Source organism: Berghia stephanieae, chromosome 6 (genome assembly GCF_034508935.2).
Source record: "Berghia stephanieae isolate SIO BIC M18660-M18661 chromosome 6, UCSD_Bste_1.3, whole genome shotgun sequence".
NCBI classification, from domain to species: domain Eukaryota; kingdom Metazoa; phylum Mollusca; class Gastropoda; order Nudibranchia; family Aeolidiidae; genus Berghia; species Berghia stephanieae.
Window position 1 is genome coordinate 40,267,983 of NC_088365.1, and position 24,600 is coordinate 40,292,582.

Sequence of the window (24,600 nt, forward strand, 5' to 3'; positions counted from 1 at the left end):
TTAGAAAAATCATTTGGCATTTGGCATTTTCATTTGGCATTTTCTTTTCTTGTATATTATACTTCAAATGACACCTTTTCTTAATTATTTCTAAACGCGTAAAAACAAATCTCTTCACACCGGAAAACTTTGCTATTAAAACTCACACCCTGAACTAGCCCTGCCTCCCTCAGATATTCACTCAAATTCAGCCCTCGACAAGTATCCTCGTAAGTTTTCTGGGAATCTCCTGCAAAACTCGTGAAAATTTGCGTCATGGTCGCCTGTTAACCCCAACAGGAAATTTAGTATAATTCAAAAAAAAAAAAGAAAAGAAAACACGCAAGCCACCAGGATATGATAGTAAATTGTCTATCAAAAGTGAGTAGTTTTCTTAGTGGGGGTGGGAGTCAACAGACTTTGGCATTTTTTTGAGTGTTTTGGCATTTTTTGAGTCTTCCCCTGGCATTTTGTTGAAAAATAATCTGGCAACCCTGCTGGCATTTTGTTGAAAAATAATCTGGCAACCCTGTTCGCTTCTGTAACTGCAACCCCTTGCCTCCTGAAATGGATATAATGGAAAAGGCAAATAGAAGTGATACGTTGAACGTGAAAGGCGTGGAATCAAAACAACTTTTGTATCCAGACATATTTGGACAAAGTGAGAAAAAAGAATTTTTCTTTATTTAGATTTAGACTCAAAATTCAGTAACCCCGACGTGCAAATCACACAGTCGCATGGCACTGTTCGGGGCTTGAATGGAGACCTTCCTTCCAAAACGAAGTGACTATTCTCATCCCCGGGATGAGAATAAAAAATCGATCGAGCTCTCACCCTCGGGATGAGAATAGAGGTCCTCGCTATTCTCACACCTGTTAACCAACAGGTAGGGAGGGTAGGTAGCCTACCCTAGCCGCCACCCCTTCTCGCTATTCTCATCCCGTATAAATTACTAGACCCGTCTATTACCTAACCAACAGACTACTTAGATACTAATAATAATGATGACGACGATGATAATAATAATAATAATAAGAAGAAACTTTATCTCATATGAAACTTGGCAATCTTGTAGATTTTTCAATTCTCAGTCTATTTCTATGGTCAAATATGCGTTATCTTGATAAATTTCTTGTATAGAAGGAGCAAAATTGACGTCACCCAGCTCTTTGTTATTGTTTTTAGCTGTCATTTTTATAATATGGTCTCACCGAATTGTGTTAATCAACATTTTACATTACACAAGGTTTCGTACCTTGATAACATGGGTGCAAGCAACTGGACCTCAAAAAGCCTGCAAGTCGACTTATGATTATGACCAGACATATAATCTGAAAAAGCCTGCAAGATTCATCCAGTCTTCATAATATTAGTCCACAATTGTTGTATGTTTAATCCAAAGGTTGTAATGCAGTAATTTGTTAAGTTTCTTGTCACAAGTTGCACAATTAAAAAAAAAAAAAATCAATCAAATCCAAATCGCAAAAAGCTGGCGACGTTTTTTTCGGTAATCCAATCGGCCGGCTGTAGCCGGCATTCTTGCACCCATGTGATATATTATATCTGACTGGTAGATGTTATGATTTTTTTTAAAAACTACACGCATAGCATCAATATTTGAAAGATATGGTTGTTGATATTGGAAAAATTAACGACAGAGTGGTAAGAAAGAGAGATATAAATTGAGACGGGAGAGAAAGAAAGAGAAGGGGGGGGGGGGGGCAGAGACGAAATAGAAAGTGGAGGAGAAAGAGAAGAGAAAATACCAGCAAATTAAAATAGAGAAAGACAGGGATAAAGAGAGGGGGGATGGGGAGAGGGCGAGAGAGATATGAAATATTGAGTGGACGAGAGAAAGGAAATACAAACAATATAAAAGATGTAGAGAAATAGAGTTTGGGATAGGGGTAGGGAGAGAGCCAGAAAATATAAACAAGTTAAAATACCTAACGTAGGGAGAAATTGAGACAGCTAAGTCAACACAAAATAATAATATGCCCATAAAAGGAAAAGTCCAATTCTTAGAAATTGGGCGAATCCGTTTCGCTTAATCATTGTCAGCTGCCCATAGCTGGACTAGAACAGTTCGTCACCTGCAAAACACGAGGAAACAACACGCTTGATCTGTGCTATAGCAATATAAAGAACGCCTACAAAGCGCTACAAAAACAACCGATAGCCACATCTGATCATAATACCATTCACCTAGTACCGACGTACATCTCTAAATTAAAGAGTGAGAAACCAACTGTAGTATATCGCCATATCTGGACTCAAGAGGCAATCCAACGACTGAACGGCTGTTTTGACTGTACTCAGTGGGAGACATTAATGGTAGAAGGTGACAGTATTGATGAATGGACCGAAACTTTGACATGTTATATTACATTTTGTGTGGATTTATGCGTGGAAAAAAAAAGAAATTAAGATATTTCCTAACAATAAGCCATGGGTTACAAAGCGACTTAAATATTTACTCAATGAAAAGAAAATTGCCTATATGAGTGGTGACATTAAACTAGAATTTGAAAAGGGAAAGGAGATCAGAAATACAATAAAAGAAGAGAAGGTTGAATACAAAAATAAAATGGAGCGACAACTGAGATCGGGCTGCGCAAGGAAAGCATGGGAGATTATAAAACAAATGGGAGGAGTAGACCAAAAGAAACGAACATTCCCACAAGGAAAAACGAAAACTGATGTCAACAAATTAAATGATTTTTACTGTCGTTTTGACAGGCTCCCACCTGTTCACAACGGTTTGTCAAATGACAATAAGCCACCTCCAGATATTGAAGAAGAAACCGTAAGCTCCCTCTTCCGGAGATGTAAAGAACATAAAGCACCAGGACCAGACAACATTACCGGAACTATTTTGAAAAACTGTCACCAACAACTGGCTATACCTTATACAAAACTTTTTCAAAGGTCAATCGATGAACAATCAGTGCCAGTACTTTGGAAAACATCGATTGTCGTTCCAGTTCCAAAAAAGCGTTGTCCGACCGTATTGAATGACTTCCGTCCAGTGGCGCTTACATCGCTTGTAATGAAATGTTTAGAAAAAATTTTAAAATCTGAGCTCCTACAAAAATGTTATGACCTGAAATTGCTAGATCCGTACCAATTTGCATACCAGCAACATCTCAGTGTTGAAGACGCACTATTAACCGCCACAAATTTGATCTCGAAACACCTTGACCAAATGCCCTCGAATTACGCCAGAATCCTGTTTGTCGACTTTTTGTCAGCTTTTAATGCCATGAACACAGATATTTTGCTTCAAAAGTTGTGCAGCATGGATATTCCAAACTACCTTATTACATGGTATAAAGAGTTTCTGACCCATAGACCGCAATGTGTAAAATTGGGTGAACATATCTCCAACAAAAGAACGTTGTCGAACGGATGTCCCCAAGGCTGTGTGAGTTCCCCAATCCTGTACATCTTATACACCAACGACTGCAGACCATCCTTTGAAAATTGTTTTATAGTGAAATATGCAGATGATACTGCTATTCTTGGCTTATTAAAAGATAAAGTTACCGAAAAGAATTATTTCAAACAAATAAATATATTCACCGATTGGTGTAAACAAAATCAGCTTGAATTAAATGTTGAAAAAACGAAAGAACAGGTGTTTGGTGTAAAAAATAAAAACGACTTAAAGTGTGTGGCGATCGGTAAAGATGATGTTGAGATAGTTGACTATTTTAAATATTTAGGAATAACCATTGATAGTTCCCTCAATTTCTCTCAACATATTAATATAATATCTAAGAAAGTTGCCCAAAGATTATACATCCTAAGGAAATTGAGAACATTTCAAGTAAGGAAGAAAACTATGTTAAGAGTTTATGACTCATTGATTAAAAGTGTAATTGCGTTTGGCTGCACCATATGGTTTGGAGGATGCCGACTTAAAGATAAATCAAAAATTTCAAAATCTATCAAAGAGGCATCAAAAATAATAAACCATCCTCTTGATGGAGTAGAAAGAATTCATGGAAAAGCAATAGAAAGGAAAGCATTCTCAATTACCAACAATAAAAAACATATTTTATACCATGAATTTAGTCTTTTACCATCTGGGAGAAGGTTTTGTCAGATTAAATGTAGAACTAACAAGTATAAATCAACGTTCGTTCCATCAGCAATAAAAATTTTGAATATTTCATATGGTACAGAAAAACCAAGGATTGATTCGTTGACTGATTAACTGATTAATTTATTTAATGTAAGATTAACTGACCGATTGATAATGATGATAATTTTTGGTGTCGAATTGCCACAATCGTAACAAATTGAAAACGAAATGAATATGTTTATGTTGTGTATATCGCACGTGTGAAAGAAAGAGAGAGAGAGAGAAAATAAGGAGTGAAATATCTGTTCAATCTTACAGTTATCGTTTAACATAACAAGTGTAACTAAATGACAAATTGCCATATTTATGGACAATAAAGATCTATTATTATTATTATTATTATTATTATTATTATTAAAGAGAGAATCCCGTAGACAGATTTCCAACAATGATTCCCATATCTCAAGCCAGCCAGTCTACATTTTAAATGCACGACATACATGTTCACCCTCCTTACGTCCAGTACCAGAAGAGATTTGATGATCAGGTGAGAGTAGTGAGGAAGGGGGGGGGGGGGGGGGGGTGCTAAGCTGACCCTACACAGGGATGAGAATAGCGAGAAGGGACGGCGGCTTGGCAAGGCTACCCTCCCTACCTGTTGGTTAACAGGGATGAGTATCTCACCCCCGGGATGAGAATAGAAAAGCGATCGTTCTCTCACCCCCGGGATGAGAATAGAGGTAGTTGCCCCTTCTCGCTATTCTCACCCCTGTTAACCAACAGGTAGAGAGGGTAGCCTAGCCTAGCCGCTGTCCCTTCTCACTATTCTCATCCCTGTGTAGGATCAGCTTAACACCCCCCCCCCCCCCCCCCCCCCCATCCTCACTACTCTCACCTGATCATCATCATCTCTCTCGTGACTACATCTCGTGCTAAGGGAAACAATCCAAATATTCCTTCAATAAAACCAAAAAAATAAATAAAAGCTATCTAAATAGTACCTTTCACTCACTAGCCCTAACATTACAGGAAAAACAAACACCCGAGTACCTTTACCTTTACTAAGACCTTACACTTACATTTATTTTCAGCAATGCTTATTCGCACTCCCGTCTCTGAAAATTGAAAATTAGATCTAGACGTCTAGATAGTTTTTGTGCCCTCACTGAACATAACACTATTTTCTTTAGGGTGTCATTATCCCCAGACACCTGTCTGGGGATAATGAAAATTCGTTCTCCCTAGACACCTGTCTGGGGATAACCAAATTTCGTTATTCCCTGACAGATATTTGAAACTCCGCTCTTTTAAACAATTATCCACATTCCAGAATATGGAATGTTTCAAATGCACATAGAAATAAGGAAAGTTAATAAAATAGATATAAAAACAATTAACCAACATTAAATCAGTTGTTACTACATATACATAATATGCGTCGACTTCGAAGTGGGTGTAATGGCCGAATGGTTTAGTCCTCTGCCCTGGAAGTTTTACCAGAATCGACGTTGCGGGTTCAAATCCTTGTTCTGCCACTTTTTTTTTTATACATTCCGTCTTCTTTTTACAGAACGGTGCAAGGGATAAATGTCCCATCCATCCTCCTCCTCCCTCCCCCCACCTCTTTTTTTTTTTAACTCTCTCTCTCTCTCTCTCTCCCCCTCTCTCTCTCTCTCTCTCTCTCCCCCTCTCTCCTCTCTCTCTCTCTCTCTCTCTCCTCTCTCTCTCTCTCTCTCTCTCTCTCTCTCTCTCTCTCCTCTCTCTCTCTCTCTTCTCTCTCTCATTCCTTTCTAGTTTCTAGCAAATTGTCATATTCGTCCCCACTCCGATCTCAAAAAGTGTCTGAAAAGAATAAATAATTAAAAAGCAAACAAACAGAACTATTCAGAGAGCGACCAAATGGTCAGATAGAGGAGAAAAAAACAAACAATAATTTTTTTAAAAATAAAAAACAATTTTAAGAAATTCATGCTCAGAAACGGAACAAAAGGTAAAACAAAAAGGAGAAAAGAATAGACTCACACAAAAACAAAAAAAAAAGTGGCAGAACCAGGATTCGAACCCACAACGTCGATTCTGGTAAAACTTCCAGGGCAGACGACTAAACCATTCGGCCATGACACCCACTTCGAAGTCTACGCATATTGTGTATATGTAGTAACAACTGTTTTAATGTTGGTTAATTTTGTTTTTATAGATATTTTATTAACTTTCCTTATTTCTATGTGCATTCGGAAACATTCCATATTCTGGAATGTGGATAGTTGTTTAAAAGACAGGAGTTTCAAATTTGTGTCTGGGGATAATGAAATTTGGTTATCCCCAGACAGGTGTCTGGGGATAACGAATTTTCATTATCCCCAGACAGGTGTCTGGGGATAATCACAGCGTTTCAGTTAATTCTGTTCAAAATGGCGTTGACTCTCCGACTTGATCATTCGTTCACATTGTAATATAGTTATAAAATGAGTATACAATACAAGATGATTGGATTTAATGCAGCTCTTTATTTTCAAGCTAGCTGGTTACGAAATGAAAAATAATAAACGGAAAAAAACAAGGGAGATAAAAAGTTCTTATTATTATGTGAAGTGGTTCTTATCAAAAGGGTTGGTATGAACGTATTATTTACACTACTGTTACATCACCCTTCTCAAATAGAACGTAAGCATATTTTTTTATCAAGACTGAGATAGATATATAAACACGTTATGCTCTTAGGGCCTGTCTAGAACATAGAACTTAGAACATCAAATGTAATTTGGGGACCCTAGGTTAAGAACCTCAGATCAGCCAATCAGTGGGCAGGATGCCAAAAAATAACAAAACATAACGTAAAGATTTAATATAAGGTAGGATGAGATCATAATAAGTTGGAAAATAGGCTCTTCAATGTGGGCATCACCTGAAAGAAAAAAGACTAGAGGTCTGGTAACTTCGACCCAGTGGAGGGCATTATTGTGTCCCTTTATCCACTGGTCCCTAACCTAGTGTTTGTCTTTGTGTTCACCTCAATATCCATTAATATTCAGTGTAGGCGTAGACATTTGGTGCATTGTGGGTATTGTGTATTGCATTCTACAGCACTACCTATACTACACAGCCGTTTAAATAGGGCCCAAACTTTCAGTTTAGTTACTTCTTCCCTCACTGGCTACCGTCAAGTAATGTAAACAATCCACCGTCAACCACAGTGATAACACCTGTCAAGACGGGGTGCACTGGCAATAAATTATGTCTGCAGGTAAATCTCATCGCTTTGAATTTCTCTCAGGCAGAGAGTGGTAGAAATTTCATCAAAATACTCAATTTTCTCAGCCTATTGTGGACGCAGCATCATTTTCATAATGTTCAAACATATATGGATACAAAGACCAGCTTTTCCTCTACAAGACGCAATTATTTTTGTTTACATCATTAAATGATAAGTTTGTGTTTTGCTCTTTTCAATAATCAGAGTTTTTTATGAAATAAATATTAAAATTATAAGTTTAAGAAATATTTAAAAATTCAAAATATCAAACCAACACTTTTTACCATCAAGGGTGAGGGATCAGAGAAAAGTAGATAAAATTATCTTTCATAGGATATATACTTTATTATGTAGATTCAGGGATTTAAGAATAGAGGGTGTGGAAAGGAATCTCAATAATTATTTTTGTTACCAACAAAGAGGAGAATATTTCATGATATTTTAGAAACCCAATAATAAAACTAGATAGTGATGATAAGAGACATTTATTTAATTTGATTTCATTGAATTTAAGCGGAAATTTTAGATATTTCTTAAATTTACTTATTTAAGTTCTGTTCAGGTCATGGAGAGACACGCTGAAGACGGTCATCACACCAGTACTAATGAAATATGTCGAATTTGTTGTGAAAGAGTACAGAGCCGTGCTGAGAGGATTAAAAGACTAGACGTTATCAACAATTGACTATAAATGTAAATGAGATATTCTGACATATTTAAATATTTCAATTTGCGAGAAATGTATCTCACTGGTACATAATTTAAAGAAATGCGATGCAGGTATTGATACCTTTGGTTCAATGAGAAAACTCTGAACAAGAAACAATACTTAATGAGGTGAATATGATCCTAATCTTTCACCAGTGATGTGCTATATGCAGTCTATATGGCACACAAATTAAAAGAGGTGCGAGTCAAGTACATAAAAAAAGTAATGGGCATGGATATCTCAAAAATAAGGTTATGAAAATTATAAGAACTCTTTAAGATTTTCTTTATGGTTTTGATTGTCTTTAAATGAGTGTCCTTATAGGGTATAACAATTTTTAATGGAATTCTTATAATTCGTTGATTCTGGGATAAATATAAAGGAATCACATTTGACTATGTTGCTGGTTTATTAAAAAATGTCTATTAAGACAATGCTGTGATTGGATTTCAGTTTTACCTTACTCAAAATCCTTACTTTTACGTACAGGTGAACTGATATCTCAAAAACGCCTCAATCTACTGGAATAAAATTTATATGTCTACATTCTACAGATATTCAACATCATTTCCATTACTTTTGTTTTAAAATCTTAAGTGTTGAACATGTTAAAATATTCTCTTAAAAATTTCAATTCACTTAAATTTATGTATCAACTTCATGGGTTATCCCTCTTGCTTTTTAACAACATCATAATAATGATTAAATAATCAATGAAAACTCTGTTAATAAACTGTTTGGTAGTATAAAAATATTTTTGCTACACTTAATAAGGGCAATACTACATTAGTTTGAAATTCAGAAAAAATCGACCAAAACGGCGAAAAAATTGTCTCCCTCTCTCAGTGTAAAGCTATGACTCATCATCACTAGACTGGCTAGATTTACCTGGCGAACTAAACTGAAAGCAATAAACGCCTGTGACTAGTGACATTGCCTATGAAATGACTGTAGACTATTCTGACAGTCACTCTTCCTCAAGGGTATTATTGCATGTATACCTGTGAAGAGGGTAACGAAGAGTGAGAATAAAGTGAGGTGACAGCTGACGATAGTAGAACCTATGGTTAGTAGTTTTCGACGAGCCTTTAAGGGGATGGGCGGGTCCTGAAGGCGAAATTCTAAAGTGTAATAAGTAGCTGACTTTTAGTGGTAATTTTAGGTTATGTACATCCTAATTAGAGGAAAAAATATTGAAAACCTAAATTTCAGTTTTTGGTTACCATGGTAACGCCGCCATTTTGAAATTTGATACCCTATAATGAAGTAGTTTTCAAAATGCTAAGGCTTCGCCAAATGACAAGTTATTGACATGAAAATAGGTATACAAGTAGTACTTGAGCCATTCATTTGGGCTAAGCATCGGTTTTCTAATATCTACAATAGTATTATTTTTATTGATTTTCAAAGTTCATCAATTTTGAAACATCAAAAATTGACCAATTTTTGGACTTTTGACCCTCATTTACGCAAAATTTATAAAATAAATCTGAAATACAAATGCTCAGTTTTATGAACCTAGTAATACTGTATGCACATGCGAAAAATCATTCAAAAATGTTTACAAATAAAGGAAGAGTAGCAAAATAATGGTAGAAAAAGCACAAACAGAGAAAAACGCATTCAAAGTTTCAAGCACAGGAAACTCAGACAAGATCATGCATTCATGCGTCAAAATGACCCTGCTTGATGTGCAGGCCCTCCCTCTTCAGCCTCCTGTTCCTGCCTTGCCTTTTCTGGGCTTCACACACACACACACACGTACGTACAACACATGTACGTACACACACACATACACACACACACTCTCTCTCTCTCTCTCTCTCTCTCTCTCTCTCTCTCTCTCTCTCTCTCTCTCTCTCTCTCTCTCTCTCTCTCTCTATCTATCTATCTATCTATCTAAGCTATGTGGTCTTGTGGTATGACACTCGCTTTCTGATCGGAAGGTCCTGGTTTCGAGCCTGGTTCAGCGCATAGTTGAGTCCTTGGAAAAGACTATTTACTCCCGTTCTCTCACCGTATTCGGGTGTAAAATGAGTACTTAGCCGTCAACAGTGCTGTCGCTGTCGGAAAAATTGTAATATCGCCTAACAGGCGTCATGTCTTGTTCTACATTTTACGTGTTGCTGTCGGTCAGGGACCCTTTGTAAAGCGTTTTTCAGCACAGTTAGTGGATTTTGCGCGCGCCTCTCTCCTTTCTCTTTCTCCCTCTCCTTCTTCTCTCTCTCTCTTCTCTCTCTCTCTCCTCTCTCTCTCTCTCTCTCTCTCTCCTCTCTCCTCTTCTCCCTCTCTCTCCCCCTCTCCTCTCTCTCTCTCTCTCTCTCTCTCTCCTCTCCTCTCTCTCCTCTCTCTCTCTCTCTCTCTCCTCTCTCCTCTCTCTCCTCTCTCTCTCTCTCTCCTCTCTCTCTCTCCTCTTCTCTCTCTCTCCTCTCTCTCCTCTCTCTCTCTCTCTCTCTCTCTCTCTCCTTCTCTCTCTCTCCTCTCTCTCTCTCTCTCTCTCTCTCTCTCTCTCCTCTCTCTCTCTCTCTCTCTCTCTCTCCTCCTCTCTCTCTCTCTCTCTCTCTCTCTCCTCTCTCTCTCTCTCTCTCTCTCTCTCTCTCTCTCTCTCTCTCTCTCTCTCTCTCTCTCTCTCTCTCGTGCAGACCTCAGCGCTTTTTCATTTTGCATCATGTTACGAAGGAGTGACAAATTCTATCTATAAAAATTCACAATAATATTACTGTTCCCATCTTGTTCGAGCTGCTGATTTTGCAAGTCGTACAATTCGAGTCTTTCTAGGCATACTTGTTGCGTGCGTGTCGGTACTTTTCACAAAACAAACTTCTATGTCCCCGGGAAGAAGAAAAATCACACACAGAATAACAATGTTTACATGCGACGCATGCGAAGATGAGGTCAAAGCATGAACTTTGACTCGCCCGCTAACCACTCAGAAAGCAGTATCAGGTCATGTTATCATCGACTATTTTGAACAGCCAATGAGAACAGCGCTAACAAGGCAAAGGTCACAACAATTACTCACGATTTTACTACAATCAGTCAACCCCTCAAAATTGGGTCAGAGAAGGGGTTTTTGGAAAGGCTCTTGACTAAATATAGATAGACCGAAGACCTTGACAGTGGGCATTTCATATAGACCAAAAATAGACGAAACTATCGATACCAAACTTGCCTATTATTATCGATGTTTTATGCTCATATTGGCCTAATGTTTATATGGCTTTTTCGCTGTCAAGCCAGGCTGTAACATTATATTTGCTGACCCCCTTGGACTTCAAGAGGTCAGTTTGGACCTAAACTTACCCATCTGAGAGTCAACAAACACATTTTCATGTAGCAAAGGTTTCAAACTTTTCAAAAATAAAAAAATCTCAAAATCGATATTTTACTCGATTTTTGACAATCGAGGACCCACCCATCCCCTTAAGGGCGGATAATTTCCCGGCCAGACCTTGTGTGGTGGGTAGGTACAGGAATGTGAGTCTCCAGGGCATTGTCTGGACTATTGTTTGTCTCCTGCTGTGCAAGTTGTGTTGTGTACTCTTCGTTGTTGTTGAGCGATGGAGCACCTGGTGTCTTTCTTTTCTTAAGATGTATACGATTTCTGCGGACAGTACCGTTGGGTGTCTCCACTGTGTAGCTTCTTGGTTCCGCAGCATGATCTATCACTGTTGCTGCTGACCATGTATGGTAAATTGGGTCTTGTAAGAGGACCGGCTGACCTCTATATGCAGCTGTGGAAGAGTGTTGGATACTTTGTCGTATTGTTGCTTTTGTTTCAGCTGCATATGTTTCAGGTTGTCCCGAGCTCCTTCTATTCTGGGGGTGATCTTCATTGTTCGTGGTATTAGAGTTCGGATTGATCTGTTGAACAGAAGTTCAGCGGGGGAAGGTAATGTCTGGTCAATCCGTGTAGTTCTTAGGTTGAGTAGAGCAATCTGGGGATTTTGTTTGGTCTCTTTTGATTTCTTTAAGCAGTTCTTAACCGTCTGCACCATCCTTTCAATGAAGCCGTTTGATTGTGGGAAATAAGGACTGGAAGTTATATGTTCGATTTCCCATTCCTTCATGAATGCTTTAAATTCCGTGCTTGTGAACTGTTTTGCGTTATCGGTCACAAGCGTGAGAGGAATACCGTGAATAGCAAACACTGATTGAAAGTATTTAATTATCTCTTGACTTGTCATGGTTGTCAGTGTTTTTACGAATGGCATCTTGTTGAAGTAGTCACCCATTAGGATATAATTTTTTCCATCCAGATGGAATATGTCTGCCGCTAGCGGTTGACATACCTGGCTTTTTCCATATTTGTTGCAAATCTGACACGAATGTACCTTCATGGTGATGTCTTTTGTCATACCGATCCAAAATACATTGTTTTTTGCACATAGAATGCATTTTTCTCGACCTTGATGACCAGCATGAATTTTGTCCAGTATCATTTCTCGTAATTTCTTTGGTATCAAAATAGCTGTGCCTTTAATGATGAGGTCATTGTCAAAAGAGAGTAACTCTTTCATGGACCAGTAAGGTCTCAGTGCTTTCTTCACTTGACTGATGTCTTCAGGCCAACCTTCTCTTATTTGCTTTGCGAGTGAGGCAAGTTCTGCGTCGTTTGCTGTTTCCTCTAACAGCTCAGTCTTCCTCTCTGGGCTTATTATTACATGATGGATTGTGGCGTCCAACTCAATTTCCTCACCACTTGTAGGTTTGTTTCTGGATAAAAAATCTGCAAAAACCATTTCTTTGCCAGGTTTGTATGTAATGATGCACTGGTATGGTTGTACTCGTAAGAGCATGCGATGTAGTCGTGGAGGTGCCTTTGCAATGTTTTTCAACTGGATTGTCTCTAATGGCTTGTGATCAGACTGTACAGTTATCTCTTTGCCGTAAATGTACGTATGAAATCTTTCACATGCAAAGACGACGGCCAGCATTTCACGTTCGATATTTGCGTATCGTGCCTCTGTTTCTGTCAGGCTCTTGGATGCAAAGGCAATGGGCTTTCCATCCTGTAGAAGCGCTGCTCCAAGACCGTTCAATGAGCTGTCCACTTCTATCGTGGTGGGTTTGTGAGGGTCAAAATAAGATAGCCTCAAATGCTGGTGGATGTCATTCTTCATCATTTGGTATATTTTTTCATGCGAACTATTCCAGTTCCAGACATTATCCTTTTTCAAAAGCTCTCTCAGTGCAGTAGTTCTTTCGCTTAACCTTGGAATGAACGGACTTAGGTATTGGATCATCCCAAGAAACGACTGCAGTTCAGTTTTGTTGCTTGGACTGGCCTTTGATTTGATGTTGTCACACTTGCTGGGACTAGGCTGGACATCTTGGGACCATTCTAGACCAAAAAATGTAATTTTATCCTGTCTGATTAAGCACTTCTTACTGTTGAAAACAAGGCCATGTGTTTTTGCTACTTCCATTAAATGGAGCAAATTTTTGTCATGCTCTGCTTGGTTCTTGCCATATACACATACGTCATCTGTCATACCTTCTACTCCTGGGCATTGTTCTAGAATTTCGTCCATTTTTCGCTGAAAGACATCTTGGGAGACGCTGAGCCCAAAAGGGAGTCTTTTAAACTTGTATCGCCCAAAGGGTGAATTGAACGTTGTCAGCAGACTTGACTCTTCATCTAGTTTGATTGCCCAGTATCCATGCTGCGCATCTAATTTGGAAAAAAACTTTTGCATTGGAGAATTTATGCGAGATTTCTTCAAGGGTTGGTGTCCTATGGTGTTCTCTTGTAATGGCTTTGTTAAGATCTTTGGGGTCCAAGCACACCTGGAGTTTTCCATTAGATTTTCTACTGAATGCCCATGAATTTACCCAATATGTTGGCTGACTCACTTGGTCAATGACACCTATTTCTTCCATCCTGTTTAGTTCTTGTAGTAGCTCATCCCGTATGTGAATGGGGCATTTCCTTGGTGGATGTATTACAGGTGTGGCGTCTTCCCGGAGAGTAATATGGAATTTCCCTTCAAAGTTGCCAATGGGGTCGAAACATTCGGTAAACTCGTGCTCTATATGCAGCTGTGGAAGAGTGTTAGATACTTTGTCGTATTGTTGCTTTTGTTTCAGCTGCCTATGTTTCAGGTTGTCCCGAGCTTCTTCTATTCTGGGGGTGATCTTCATTGTTCGTGGTATTGGAGTTCGGATTGAACAGAAGTTCAGCGGGGGAAGGTAATGTCTGGTCAATCGGTGTAGTTCTTAGGTTGAGTAGAGCAATCTGGGGATTTTGTTTGGTCTCTTTTGATTTCTTTAAGCAGTTCTTAACCGTCTGCACCATCCTTTCAATGAAGCCGTTTGATTGTGACCGATAACGCAAAACAGTTCACAAGCTCGGAATTTAAAGCATTCATGAAGGAATGGGAAATGGAACATATAACTTCCAGTCCTCATCGAGTGGTGTTTTTGTTTTGGCTTGTATAGCGCAGTTTATTTTCACCAGGTTGAGTAGACGACATGCTTCAAGTCCTAAAATATTTGGGCTGTTTGAGTCTACTGCATAAAATGTGAGGCTGTGACCTTTGCATTTGACTTGTAAGCATCCTCTCTGCTCAATTGTACCACCTCCGTAGCCAGATAAGACTGTCTTGTTTCCTGTAGCACTTTGTCTATGTCTTCATCAGGATATATTTGGTTCGATGCTCTCATTGTGATAATGTTTGCATTCGCACCAGTGTCGACCTTGACTCTCAGGTTCATAATTTCTGATCTGTGAGGTACTTCCAATGGAATTCTCGTATATATTTCATCTCTCTGTTTTTTGTCAATTCCGACAGTATCAATGTTGAATTCATCGCGTTCATAGTTTCTGCCATTAGGTCATTAACTTTTGGCTTGAGTGTAAATCTACGATTTTTATCCCATTGTTTATGGTCTCGATTGTTTTGTTTCGATTTTGGGGGGATTGATCTGCAAACATTTGCCCAATGGTTAGGCTTGTCACATATCTTGCACATTGTGCCGAAAGCAGGACATTTTCTTCGTTCGTGTCGAAGACTGCATTGACCGCACTGTTGCAGTTGTCTATGATCTCTTGCTTTTATGGCATCTAGTTCGGCCTGTGTTCTTGACTCCGCTCCCCGAGGCTGCTGTGCTATATTCTGCCATGTGCCGGATTGATGGCTCATGGCTTTTAAGCAAGTTTATGGCTGTTTCGAGATTAAGCGCATCACCCTGTTCTAGTAGTCGCTTTCGTTCGTTTTGGTATTTACAGCCTTTAATCAGCTGCTCCAGCATCCTGTCATTGCGTATGTTCTCATCTCTAAACGAATATTTTGCTGTCTTGTTCCGTAGACGCAATACAAACGCTTCTAGGTTTTCGTCTGTCATCTGGGACAGTGACTGTAGCTCTATCCTTTCCACCCATTTGTTGGGTTTTTCTACTAAGAAGTTTCCATACCTTTATTGGGTCTTGTTTATCCACTGCTGATAGTTTGGAGGACTGGACGATGTCTCTACCTTTGGTGCCCGTAGATAGCAGGATGTAATGATACTTATTTGCATTATCGATATTGTTTATAATAAAAAACGATTCCATGAATTCCTTCCATTCGTCGTATGCTTCTTGTTTGTTGTCTTTGCACCAATCAAGATAAGGCATTGGTACCTGACTAAAAGCCATTTTAATCTCAAAAACAATGTTACCTGCTCAAAATAATGGACACAAGGGGTAGATAAATAGTAGGTTTACCGCTGCCACCATGTAATATAGTTATAAAATGAGTATACAATACAGGATGATTGGATTTAATGCAGCTCTTTATTTTCAAGCTAGCTGGTTACGAAACGAAAAATAATAAACGGAAAAAAACAAGGGAGATAAAAAGTTCTTATTATTATGTGAAGTGGTTCTTATCAAAAGGGTTGGTATGAACGTATTATTTACACTACTGTTACACACATCTTGAAGGTGGCGTTTTTATGCACCTCCGTTGGAGGTGTACAAAAACGCACCGTTTTTATGCACCTCAATTGGCGGTGATGGTAAATTAATGAAAATGTTGCTGCATACATCCATGAGGTTTAAATAGTTTTAGATTGTAGTTTAGCATGCTGCTTAGAACTTAGTGATTACCGATGTACGTTTATAACAATGATAATAAATTAAAGTATAATAACAATAATTTAAAAAATCAAAAGTAAAAAGAAACATGGCACACAAATACTGATCTCAAATAAATAGGCCTAAATAATTTTAAAAAATTAAAATCAATGTTTTTAAAAAACTTTAAAAAATAAAAAGTTTTTGAGAGAAAAAAGGAAAGAAAACAAACAAAAATGATGTCTTTCTCAATAAAGTAAACTTTTTTAAAAAAATGTCTACAATGGGAATCGAACCCAGTACTTTCAAGGTTAGAGTCTGACAGCTTGTCCACTGCGCTACGGAGCCACCTGACTGCTCATCACGTTTAATAAGGTCTTTCTAAAACATTATTTTATCTTCAATGCAACTTCTATTTTCTAGTTTTATATTTCGAATTTTTAAATTATTATTTTTATATAAATTTATTAACAAAAACATCCTACAGTTGTTACAATATAGCTTTCGCCATGTCCAAATACAGAAACACAATATCGCTGAGGAAATTGGGTGGGATGCACATGCGTGACGGAGGTGTATAAAAATGATCCGTTAAGATAGACCATCAACGGAGGTGCATAAAAACACTACGCATCTTGAAATCTATCAGCTTATCTGTCGGATTACATTACTGGGAATAGTTCCATCCCCGTTTATTGTATTATTTACAGTTAGTTAGTTTAATATATTTTATAAAGTTCTTGGAATATCTCTCTCTCTCTCTCTCTCTCTTCTCTCTCTCTCTCTCTCTCTCTCTCTCTCTCTCTCTCTCTCTCTCTCTCTCTCTCTCGCTCTCTCTCTCTCTCTCTCTCTCTCTCTCCGTTGCTCGACTCATATCTCAGTGCTTTCCTGCAAATAATAGAAGTTACCATCAATAAATTACCTCTTACTACAGCCACCACTACATCATCATTACTACTACAGCAATCTCCACATTGTTATCAAAACTATAGCAACCACCACCACCATCATCATTATCCTTTATAGTAGGGAGTTTAACAGAAATTCTAAAAATGTAACTCACACACTTAAAACCAATGTCATATGAAAGAGCTGGCAACACTGATTACAAAACAGTTTGAATTTTGTTTCTATCTTGATTAGAAATGTAGTTACGGCAGTTCAATGTCTTTAAACCGAAATGGTTTAGAAGGTCCCCAAAATTTCGGGTTAGAGTAATTCTACTGTAATTAAAATAAGTAATAATAATAATAATTAGTTTATTTATATTTTGCGCCCAGTCCTCTATACAATAAAGCTCTAGGCTCGTAGGCTACTACTGCAAATGCAGAACGAGCCCGCATTTGCAGTACTACTGCAAATACCTAACTACTGGGAAATCCACAATAACGGACTGACAAATCAGAGCAAAAATGCTTACATTTCGTCCCCCGAAATGCCTTGAATTTATTGTATGGACCAAATATTTTCCATGGACATCTATCATGTCCTCCCTTATCATATACGAAATGGATAAAGATGAATCTTTATCAACTTTTAATTTATTTGACATTATAATTTTGGTAACGGACTGACATCAGAAAATCCACCTTTTTCAATTTCATGTGTAGATGGATCAAACTTGCTGAAGTTAAACCTTCCAGTAACAAATACATTTTTTTATAGTAACCACGAGATGGTTGTTCTACAACCCACTAGCAATATTTAAAAGATTGTCTAAAATTTGAATCTGCAGTCTTTGAGAAAGTGTTGGTAACGGACTGACAAATGGATGGTAACAGACTGACACCTCAGAATAACGGTTACTACATAAAATCCAGAGCAAATAACACATTATGTCATTATGAGCAACACTGAATACCAAGTGTGATTGATCAAGCCAATACTCTTCCGGGTCATTCCACGTCAAGTGGACCAAGGGTGGGAACCACACCCCTTTTGATTTTCCTCAAACTCAAACTCAATTGAAGATACTTATGAGACATGAAGAAAACTAAATTTTCAGTTCAGAATATGGATACATATTTGAATTTTTTTACAATTTTTTGAAATTTTGTCTCAAAACGTTTCAAAATCAAATTTGCTTGTGGGTCCATTTTTGAGGGGTTATAACTTTTTTATTAATTAAGTTAAATCTTTCAAATTTGATAATCCTTTACAACTTTTAGCTTAGATTACAGTTATTTAAAGGAAAATGAAAATATTTATAAACTTTTGGAGTTATCTGCCCTTGAATATGGCTCCCCGTGCTGTTCGGCAAAAAAATGAATTTTTTCAATATTTTTTTTCATGACTTTAATGTTTCATTTTTAGTCATTGCTGATTTGTGGTGGCATTGTTAGCAATTCCGGACTGTTTTATTTTAAGAAGCAGACTTCTGTGATGGACTTTCTTTGTAGATAGCTTTTGAAAAGTCCAATAGAATTGCACCTGTCTGTCCTCGATTTTGCAGTGTTTGCAAAAACTCACAGGAGGTTGGTAGCAGTAGTGTCTCACATGATCGGCAAGCTCGATGTCCATGCTGAGCATCGGTGAGGATGTTGTTTTCTTCCAGGTGGTCCATAATTGAGCTGTATAAATATGCTCTAAGATTTTTCAGCTCACAGTTGTCATTGAGATTGGACGATAGTTTTCTGGTAGTGTTTTGTCTCCTTTCTTGAATACAGGGACGATGTTAGCCTGCTTCCAATCATTTGGCACAACTCCTTGGTCTATTGAGGATTGGAATATAAGGGATAGTACCGGGGCAATCTCATCCGCACAATTTTTGAGAAGTCGTGCAGGAATTCCATCTGGTCCAGTTGCTTTTTGGGTATTTAAGCCTTTGAGTAATTTTGTTACACCTTTTACGTTCTTATGGATTTCAGCCATTATCTGATTCATAATGTCACTTTGTTTAATGTGATTAGGTAGATCGTTGTGTGAATCTTGCGAAAAGACGGAGCAAAATTGTTCATTGAGGATATTTGCTTTTTTTTTTTTTTTTATAAGCGTCTTGATGGTAAATTACGTGTTTGTCTTTCAATTTGGCAATGGTGTTGTTTCCACCCTTCGATTTCGCCTTAATGTATCCAAAAAGTTGTTTTTTATTGTCTCCATTAATAAGATGTGTCACGTTGTCTATATGTGCTTTCCAACATTCTTTTTGTACTATTGTTTTCATTCAATTTTTGGTTATTTGATCGTGCTTTATCTGACTTCGTACTCTTCATCTTTCTGTACCATTTTTGCTTCTGTCTAATCAGATGTTTTAATCTTCCGTCAATCCAATGTTTACTCCCGTTTGGTGATGTTGTTTTTGTCGCAACATTGTTTTCTACGATGTTGAATAATTTTTTCTTTGCATTAGCCCACATGTCTTCGACCGAGTCTGTCAATTTGTGATTTGTCAGAAATTTTGGACAAAAGACATTACAGTCATCTCTAATTTTATTAATATCTGCCGATTTCCATAAAAATGGATTGTGCGTTTTGGTGCCTTTTGTTTTCTTATAGAGGTGCAGGTGGTGACAACAATTGCTGAGTCATGGCATACCTGCCAACCGGTACGATTAATCGTATTTTAGTACGATTTTTTGGACTCAAATACGTGGATACGATTCCAAAAGATTTAGTACGATTTTTGTCGTTGTAATATTTTGATTTTTTTTTTTCTCAAGCATGAATGGTGCTGAAAATGACATGTCATACATCAATTGTTAACCATGTTTCATTTTTTGTTTGTTTTTGTTTTTGTTGACCGTGTTTCTGAATGATGCATCACAGTGAGTATACTATTGTTTTCATTTCATTTAGTTATATGTTGCCGGTTTTCACCAATATTTTTCTCATACCTTTTTGAGGATTTGCATAGAATTATGCATTAAATGGCATCAGGCCACATTTAAGCTGATACCACCTGTTAAATAGAAAATTTTAAGTGAAAATTAAATTTAACTAACATCTTTGGCAATGAAGCTTTCAATTAAAAACTGTATTTGCTGATAAGCTTAAACATAAATGGATTATTTCCCTTTGTAATTACTAAAATTACTCTATTTTGTTTTTAAAAATTTAATGATCTTTTTTTTAAGATTTCTTATTTTGTATGAGTGATTTTTTTTTTTCATTACCAACTGGGCAGCTTTAGGAACAAAATGGTTCAAAATGAATCCTCTAGAAGTATTAACTTGTCTGTGATATGTGTGAATTTCCCATCATTTTGACCAACAGTAATAGTATTAGTATGTAGTAGCAGTAGTAATAGTGGAAGGAGTAGAAGTAGTAGTGGTAGTAGTAATAGTACTAGTCTAGTAGTGGTTGTAGGAAATGTTTGTAGTTGTAGTAGGAGGATGAGTAGTAAGTGCTATAAAAAAGGGAGAGAGATAGAGACATGGATCATTTGATAAGATTATGGTAAATTATTTTTCCACTGCTGCAAATTGTCATCTCTATTAGATTGAAGACCACTCTCACAAATATTTTATCTCAAAACCTTCAACTGATTTACTGGGCTGGTAGATGTATATCACCGTCACAACTTCATTTGGGACATCAGCATCATCATCTCAAACCATCACCATCATGGCATCACCACTGTTACAATTACAACCACCATCACAGCGTTGTCACTGCCACAACCACCACCACCACATCACTTCATCCATCGCCACCACCGCTAGATCACCATCGCTACAACTAGCATCTCCTCTTCTACAGGCACTAGCATCAATACTACAACATATTTGGGGTCTTTTGGTAATTTCTTTTAGTGTTTCGAAAGCAATATCCTTAGATATTGCAATTTCTGAGCCTTATACTTATACTGATTTAAAATGATCATTAAGTTTTAGTTTCTTGATAAACCGATAATTTTGTAATTACTAGTGATTACTGCAAATGAATGTTTGTTGAATGATGAAGATCGGAGTTTATTTTTGATTTGGGTTTGATGTTAGCTTTTATATAAATTTTTGTATTTTGCGCACTTTTATTTTCCACACATGCGGACAAAATACCCTTTTTTGCTAAAAAAATACACTTTTTAGGATCATAGAATTCACTTTTTATTTTGGGAAGGTTGGCAGGTCTGTCATGGTCACCTAGTCCAGGCACTGTTGTGGATTGTTTTACCATGTTTGGCTCATTCGTGAGATAAAGCCAAAGGTCTGGGTGGGGATCCTGACCTCCCAAAGTGGGCAGGGAGGTACATGCTGTGTCTTCTATCCCCTTATATCTGCTTTTCAACATGCTTTCTGTCTTTGTCTTGGAATGAGGTTACTTGGTTTTGTCCTGGCCCTGGTTGGAGTCCTGGCTGGGAGGGAAACAGTCAAATGCATAGTTATTGTTTTGGGAGATGATATATTTTTCCTTGTAAATCATCTCTCTGTTATGTATTATTATATTTGTCATTTGTAATGTATAGTGTAAGCATTTGAGTGTATTCCTCTTTGTTGGATTTTGTGCTTGTGTCCGGATGAGACTTATAGGTGATCTCAAACTAAGCACATTGGTGGTATGCTCTTGGAATCTACATCTGATCCCTATTTGTTCCTAGTTCCCCTTTGTCTTCCTTTTTCTTGGGTGCTTTATTTGTAATTCTTGAACTTTTTACTATCCCATTTTCTTCCTTTTTACTGGCGCTGATATAACCATAATGGGTTGCAAGCGCCGTAAAACCCTTAAAGACAAACAAACAAAACAAAGTAGCAATGACTATGAAAATTTTTTTCTATTTTGTAGGAAATACTACTCTTAAATCAAAGCCCTATCTCCACTGAGTAAAAATCTTTTTGAATTTTGGAAATCCATTAATATATAACAAAGTTATGCAGTTTCAAATGTGTCATTTATTTGGATGACTTACAAAGATGAAAAAATATGGGACGCTTTTTCTGCGTTTTATTCTGGTTTGTGGCTGTATCTCGCTTAATACGTGGAATAAGATATTAAAACTTGGCAATTTTATGGCAAAATTATCAGAAAATATGATGAAGACATCAGAAAAGTTCTAACTTGTATAGTTTTAGAGCTGTATGGCTAGGGTCAACTATAATTTTGTTTTAAAATATAATATTGATCATTTGGAACTTTTCCGAAGTGTAATTTTGTGTCTACAACCCATACAAATGACACGAAAAATGTCTGCTAAATTATTATCAATCAGTCCGGTGAGACCATGGCTTATGTTATTTCTAGTATTTATTTGAGAGAGAGAGAGAGAGAGAGAGAAGAGTGTTAATCTACTATCCCTATGACATAACAATGAAACAATGTCTTAATTTTTAAAAAGCGCGCGAGGATTTGTGTCGTCAGTCATCGCGAACAAGGTTGCCAGATGGCCACGTGTGTGGCCAAATATATAATTTTGCTTCTTTTATTAAATTTTATTCATCTATTTTTGTCTCAGTGATATTTATCCTAGTCTATTCAATTTTCTGTTTGTTAAAATTTAGTTCATTTTAAGTGGGCCAGTCTTAATAGTGAAAGCCATATGATTTTCTATTTAGCCACTTTTGAAGTCGAATTTGGTCAGGTTAAAGTCTGGCAGCCTTGCCTCGCTCACGTCATTTTCGTGTCGCGTGATGGTGGAGCAAAATAGCCGTCTCCATATTTTCACTCATTGAAATGCAAATTGGGTTGATGTTTTGTGAGAATATGGGAAAAGTACTTATCATAATCCAATGAAATTTGAAATATAAAGAGAAGAAATGTGCATATATAACCTTATGAGCGACAAAATCTCTCCTCTTTGTAGTTTTAGAAATATTGTACTCCAAAGAGTAAAAATCTATTTTTAACGGTCTTTTGGTAATCGTACGAGTTTTGTCGCTTGACATAATCTAAAATGACCTCTTTTCTAACTGTTTGCCAACTTTCAGTCATATTCATTGATAAACAGCTTCGTAATTAATTTTTTAAAATAGCATGTACGGAACGGCTTCATCCCATATTTTGTCGCGAATTTGGGCACTTCGTGAACGAAAAAGAGGCCCAAAGATTTGTGCGGGATAGTCATTGCTAAACAAAGGTCAAGGGTTACTTGTATCACTCCATACCTGCCAACCCTTCCGCTTTTGGCGGAATCATTCTTATTTTCACTCTTTCATTTTGTACTATTCCGCCATTGTCTCTAACATTCCGATTTACAAAAGTGATGATAATGCTAAGAATAAAAAAAAGAGCAAAGACGGGGGGGGGGGGGGGGGGGGGGGGGGGTGAAAGAGGTGAAATTCCTATTTTTTGTCTCAAATTCCTATTTTTATTCTATTCCACTTTTGGAATGTGAAGGGTTGGCAGGTCTGTCACTCCTGTATCACAAAAATGTATGAAACACCCTTATATTCGTAATCCTGAATGATTTTCCAACAAATTGGTACCAAATTTTATTATGATCTTAAGAATTTGTAAAACACCCCTTCGATTGATATTTTCATATAATTGCCCTACAGCCAATAATGAATACGAACGCAATCTACTATTCGCAGTACTACTGCGAATAAAGGAAATCATTATTCGCATTACTACTGCGAATAGAAGTGACCTCCGAACGCTCAGGAAAATGAACTTGAACTCTATTTCTCTGAATGGTCGGCAAGCCTCCAGTAGCTGATGGGTTACGGACGCGAGGTGGATGCAAAAGTAAATGCTCAAACAGAGTGGACAGGGAATTCTCACGAATCATCAAGCTCGTGTTTAGACCTGTAAATTCTCAATCAATTAACTGAAATCAGTCAATTTGTCAAATTCAAATATTTTGAAAAAGGAAAGAAAGAATTCATGAATCGTAGTCGAATGACTGTAAAGTACTTAGGAATGTTCCACAGCGCTACACATAGCTCATGTTAACGATGGATATATTGCCACGGCTAAGCAACTATAAATTATAGGATTGCCGTGTCTGAACACATCCCAGTGTATTTTCACACAGCCTTCGTGAATTTATTTTTTCACTTTCCAAACCTGTGATGATCCCAATGGTAGCCAATTTTAACTGAGCCATTGAGCGATAAATTTCATTGTTTCATCTATGCCAAAATTGACCACAGTAAAATGCAAATGCCGGAAGTGCAGTATGTAGACACCTTCAAATCGAAAGTTCACTGATTGGGCACCTAATTATAAGGAACAATGGTAAGTAGCCTAATTAATTCCCACGCAAATTAGTTTTCTGCCATTGTTTTGCTCAAGCGAGTTTGCTGTTTACTACTCATTTCTATTCTTTGGATTTTTCCATTAAAAATTACAAAGTTTGTCAGTTTTTATAGAGCTAGTTTTTTTAAGGCATATTGTTGACAAAGACGGATTTTATCAGAAAGTTGTGCTATCATCAATACTCCATGGCGCGTTCGCTTTTACACTTCGCGCTGCACTATCCAAATAGAGAACAGAAGTAAACCTAAATAACAAAACCAAAGTCTCAAGACAGGAACAGAGTTGAAAGACAGGACAGCACAAACTCTAGATAGAAGTGTAAAAGTTGGGAATAAAAGACAGAGCACCCAAGCACTGGCAAAAAAAATGCATACACATT

General features: G+C 37.4%; 1 protein-coding gene across 1 annotated transcript in view; it reads left to right on the top strand.

The window, feature by feature from the left end:
• Positions 1–481: 481 nt before the first annotated feature.
• LOC144975023 (NOP protein chaperone 1-like) overlaps positions 482–24,600 on the top strand; it is a 50,999-nt gene continuing 26,880 nt past the window's right edge. Inside the window, exon 1 of the mRNA XM_078918667.1 lies at positions 482–640. Coding sequence (XP_078774793.1) covers positions 547–640 — 94 coding nt within the window. The 5' untranslated portion in view covers positions 482–546. The remainder of the gene's footprint in view (positions 641–24,600) is intronic.